This window comes from Nematolebias whitei, chromosome 1 (genome assembly GCF_014905685.2).
Source record: "Nematolebias whitei isolate Nwh7 chromosome 1, NemWhi1, whole genome shotgun sequence".
In the NCBI taxonomy this organism is placed as follows: domain Eukaryota; kingdom Metazoa; phylum Chordata; class Actinopteri; order Cyprinodontiformes; family Rivulidae; genus Nematolebias; species Nematolebias whitei.
In genome coordinates, this window is record NC_056498.1 from 70,900,517 (window position 1) to 70,905,491 (window position 4,975).

Below are 4,975 nucleotides of genomic sequence, written 5' to 3' on the forward strand. Positions count from 1 at the left end.
TATGAAGGCAACAAACCAAGAAGTGATTTAAAGATGAAAATATACCAGTGACAGAGTCTGCATGAAGTTAATAATGACCAGTTAACCAATAAATACAGAGTAGTTACAGCCAGTTATGAACCTTAGCGCACCGTGATAGACAGCATCCAACATCTGCAAGGTGCTTGCAGGAGCATTCGTATAAATAATATCACCGTACTCAATGGCCAGAAGTAGCAGTTACAAGGCATTTCCTAGCATTCATAGTTAGCAAGATCTTTTTCTGAAAAAGAAACCCAATTTTAATTTCTTTAAAAAAATTTCGACATGAAGCTTAAAAAAAGAGATGTGCATCGACTAAGATTCTCAAGTATTTGTAAGAATCGACAAACTCAATAAGAACACCATTTGTAGGTAAGATAGGAAGGACTGCTGGTACCAACTTCCTGTTTGTAAACAACATTCCTTTGGTTTTATCAGCATTTAGCACCAGTTTAAGAAGAAACAAGTTTGACTGAATGATATCAAATGTAGAATGCAAAAGCTGGAAAACATTAGCAACTGGTTTAGCTCGACAATAAACAACTGTATCGTCGGCATAGAAATGTAAGGATGCATCAGGGATGATCTGACATACATTACTTATGTAGATTATGAAGAGGGTGTGTCCTAAGACTGAGCTTTGTGGTACGCCATTGTTGACTGTTAAATAACTGGAAGAAGTACAATTGTGTTGAACACATTGTCTCTGATCTGAAAGATAATTAGAAAATCAACCAATCAATATAATTGATCCTGTCTTCACCAGGTCCTAAAGTAATTCAAATCTAATCTCAAGTCAATAAAAAACACAACAGACTCAACCACATTATTATTATTTTTTTACTATTATTATGAGTGAAAAACTGATTCCAGCTCTGCTTCTTGAGCAGGATTTCAGAAGTTCAGTTTCAGCCAGGAGCTGTTGATCACATGTATTGATTAAATTATCATTATCATTGGGACGTTTAGAAATATAGGAGTTTTTGCTACTCTGGAACACACAGGTGTGTAACAGCGCCTATGTGGAAGGACTTTAGAGATTCAGCTGTTGTCTATTAATCTGGCAGAGGTCAAAACTGTTTGAAATCCATCATTCATTTCACAGAGAGAATGAATTCAAGTGGAAAACATTTAAGACAACTGCCAATCTTCCCAGGAGTGGTCGTCTCAGTAAATTCACCCTGAAGGTCAGACCATGCAACGCCCAGAGAAAGACTCCTTCTCAGAATCTACAGGCCTCAGTTAGAAGGTTAAAGGTCAAAGTTCAACCTATTTGGAAGGGCTACAGAAAAAAAGCCTCTTCTCTAAACATAACATGGTAGAATGACTTAGGTTTGAAAAGTTTAATCTGAAGAAACCACAATATAGGACAGATATTTCCAATAATTCCCAGGTGCAAACATTTCATTCCAGCTGTTAGCACAATGGTAGATGGTTTGAGTTCCATGCAGTCATTGAGTCGACCATGAACTCCTCTGCAGACCAAATGATTCCAGAGTCAGCTGTAAAACCATCTGTCTGACAGCTGAAACTTGGACCAAACTGGGTCATAACAGAGCAATAGTCCCAAACACAGCAACTAACCTACAACAGAGCAGCTCAAAAATAAAATAATCAAGAATCTGTAACAGTCCAGCCAAAGTCCAAAACCTGAACCTGCTTAAAATACTGTGGGGGACCTTAGAGAGCTGAGAAAAAAAAACAATATAAGACAGATATTTCCAATAACCTATAAACTAAAGGAGAAATGGGAATTTCAATTAAATTCAATTCAGTTTATTTATATAGCACCAAGTCACAACAGAAGTCATCTCAGGATACTGTACAAAAACATTTGCATACATGAAAAGTCAGTTGGTAAAATTATCTATCTAAGGAACGAAAATGGCCAAATTTCCTCCACAACCTTGTGAGATGGTGATTAGATCAGAAAACCACTGATGACATTCCTTCTGCTAAAGGAGGTTCAACGAGCTGCTGGATCAGAGGCTAGAAGCAGTTTTTCACAGACAGTTTGGCTTTGTTTTTTAACATGATGGAATCATGTTAAATCCATCCATCCATCCATTATCTTTACCCGCTTATTCCATTTTGGGTCACGGGGGTCGCTGGTGCCCATGTCCAGCAATCACTGTGCGAGGGGCGGGGTACACCCTGGACGGGTCGCAAGTCCATCACCGGGCCACATAGAGACAAACGAGACAAACAACCATTCACTCTCTCATTCACACCTAGGGACAATTTTAGAGTTACCAATCAGACTAACATGCATGTTTTTGGTCTGTGGGAGGAAACCGGAGTACCCGGAGAAAACCCACGCATGCACGGAGAGAACATGCAAACTCCACCCAGAAAGGCCCCTGGACCGGGGTTTGAACCAAGGACCTGCTCGCTGAGAGGCAGCAGCTCTACCAGTTGCGCCACCGTGCTGCCTCATGTTAAATTAATTCGATTTAATAATTTTCAAACCCAGTGAAGACTACATCAGTTTCATTATGTCCTGAAACCCAATAACTGATTGACGTGAGCTTCCTTTCCCCCAAAACGTAAAGTGGTGTGTGTTACTCAGACTCCACAATGTAAAGGGACATTATGCTTTCTCTAGGGTGGGGGGAAACTGGTTTTATTCAGATCATTTTAATAATGTGCAGCTTGAAACTAAGACTGAGCAGGTTGGAGGCTGTGCATAAACACAGGGTCATCAGGTGGGAGGTGGCACCTGCAGAGGCATGATAATGTCAGAGAAAACTAGTCACAAGAACCCAGATGAGAAAAAAGTAACCATGCAATGGCGTCTTCAGTCATGTGATGTGCCTGTTGGACACAGAAGAGCAGTTTTTTTTTTATCCAAACCAGTGGTTACTCATACAGTCTCTGTTCCAGGCGACACCACAGAGCCAACACCACTCGGTTCTGCAGAGAGAACACCGCATGTGCATGCATCCACCTTCAGAGGGAGACAACCACACACGTGAGTCAGTAAAGCATGTGCTTATGTCACATCAATGTTTATGTCATGTGTGAGACTTCTATGTCATGCCGTTACCGTTTCTCTCAACAGGGACTGAACAACAAGGGCACTGTTTGGTGGACTCCTGTATCAGGAGCAGAGACGCTTGATCCCACCGCCCTCTCTGAGATGCCCCTTCTCTCACCACAAAACCCTGAGGTGGAAGGGTCACAGGTTAACCTCTTCTTCATCACCATCATCATCCTGGAGTGCCTGTGACTCACCTGTGACGTGTCATCTGTGGGCAGAGCTGGCATCACCTCACACGTCCCCTCGTGGTATCCTCCCCTGCAGTCCCTGCAGAAGACAAAGCCGCAGCCCAGCCGTTGGTCACACTCTACCTTCCTGCCGTCTTCAGGTGGCAGTAGTCCCGCCCCGCAGCCTGGTGACGGACACATCAGGCCTCCGATGGTCAGCAGACATTCCTCCGCTCCGTACCGCTGGTACCGTTCATACTGAAATAGACACAGGTGGAGAGGTGGAATTTGGGTGAGTACACAGCACACTGAGTATTAAACTGTGGTATGAAGTGAAATCACCTGTTCATCTCCCAGAATCCTGAAATGATGCAACTCCTTGATCAGTGAGTCGTCACAGCCAACTAGAGGCAAACACATCACAAAGTTACACTCACACCTGATCACCTATTCTTTTCCCGAGTCTCTGCCCCTTCACCTGCACAAGGTAGTGAGTATCCAATCACAGGGTGGTAAACAAACTGCCGTTCATTAAGACGAGTCTGACAGTAACGATGAAAACAGTCCAGACAGATCACGTGGCGCTCTCGACACTGGAAGACTAGGACGACATCCCTGAGAGACAGTGAGGAGACAACAGGTGAATACAGGTGGGCCTTTAACTCCCATACAGAACCATTAAACAAAGACAGGATGGACTTTTGGCCTCTACTCTAGTGGATCAGTCCTAGGGATGTGATCAGTTCTGTTAGTGATTTTTGGAAGATCAGAGACAACTTATGGACAGTCTAATCATTCCAACCATCTGGCAGAAATGTTTTGTGAAAGTGCATTAACAGTGCATTTACTCTTAGGGGCCTTTGACTGAACCTTCAAACAGAGAGATTTGACATTCATATTTGAATCTCTTCCTGTGTCAATGTGTAAGCATGGTTGTTCTCAATTTTGCTCTCAATTTACCTTGGTTACTAAATCTCACAAACTAGCTTGAGTGTGCATTCAAATTATGGGACCAAAGAAGACAATCAAGGAACAAAAAAGTGGCTGGATTTTTTTGATGGAGGAAATTTTAGCTGTCAAACTGCAGAAGAAACACCTCCTTTATTGGCGGAAGAAGTTTAAGGTTCTTCGTATCTAGAATGCAAAGAATTAGTAGCTAGTGTACTTGGATAACCGAGGGGCAGGACTTGAGAAGTGCATCAGGATGAATGACACATGGACCACAAACTGTATTAGATAAGCTTAACAGAACAAGCCAACATCTTTATCAGCAGAAGCAGGAAGGAACTGGACAAGTACCGAGTAGGAGAAATGAATACACACTTGACATAATACACAAAACTCTATATGTCACAGAATATGAACATTTCTGTTCAATGCCTTGAGATGTTGTGACTTGGTGCTATATAAATAAACTGAATTGAAGAAATTCATCCAGCTGCTCCTCCACACCGAGAGGAGCCAGTTGAGGTGGTTCAGGCATCTGGTAAGGATGCCCCCTGGGCACCTACCTAGGGAGGTGCTTCAGGCATGTCCAACTGGGAGGAGACTCTGAGGGAAGACTCAGTACACGGTGGAGAGACTACGTCTCTCGGTTGGCCTGGGAACGACTTGGAATCCTCCCAGAAGAGCTGGAAGATGTGGCTGTGGAGGGGGATGTCTGGACCTCCCTGCTCATGCTGTTGCTCCTGCATCCTGACTCAGAAATAAGCAGAAGATAATGGATGGATGGATGAATTTCCATCCA

General features: G+C 43.1%; 1 protein-coding gene across 1 annotated transcript in view; it reads right to left on the bottom strand.

Annotated features, from left to right (window-relative positions):
* Window positions 1-2,864: 2,864 nt before the first annotated feature.
* Window positions 2,865-4,975, bottom strand: part of prkn (parkin RBR E3 ubiquitin protein ligase) — a gene marked incomplete at its 5' end in the record, with an annotated part of 6,896 nt that continues 4,785 nt past the window's right edge. Inside the window, 5 exons of the mRNA XM_037687250.1 lie at window positions 2,865-2,968; window positions 3,068-3,185; window positions 3,256-3,486; window positions 3,571-3,632; window positions 3,707-3,843. Of these exons, the coding sequence (XP_037543178.1) occupies window positions 2,865-2,968; window positions 3,068-3,185; window positions 3,256-3,486; window positions 3,571-3,632; window positions 3,707-3,843 (652 nt within the window). The remainder of the gene's footprint in view (window positions 2,969-3,067; window positions 3,186-3,255; window positions 3,487-3,570; window positions 3,633-3,706; window positions 3,844-4,975) is intronic.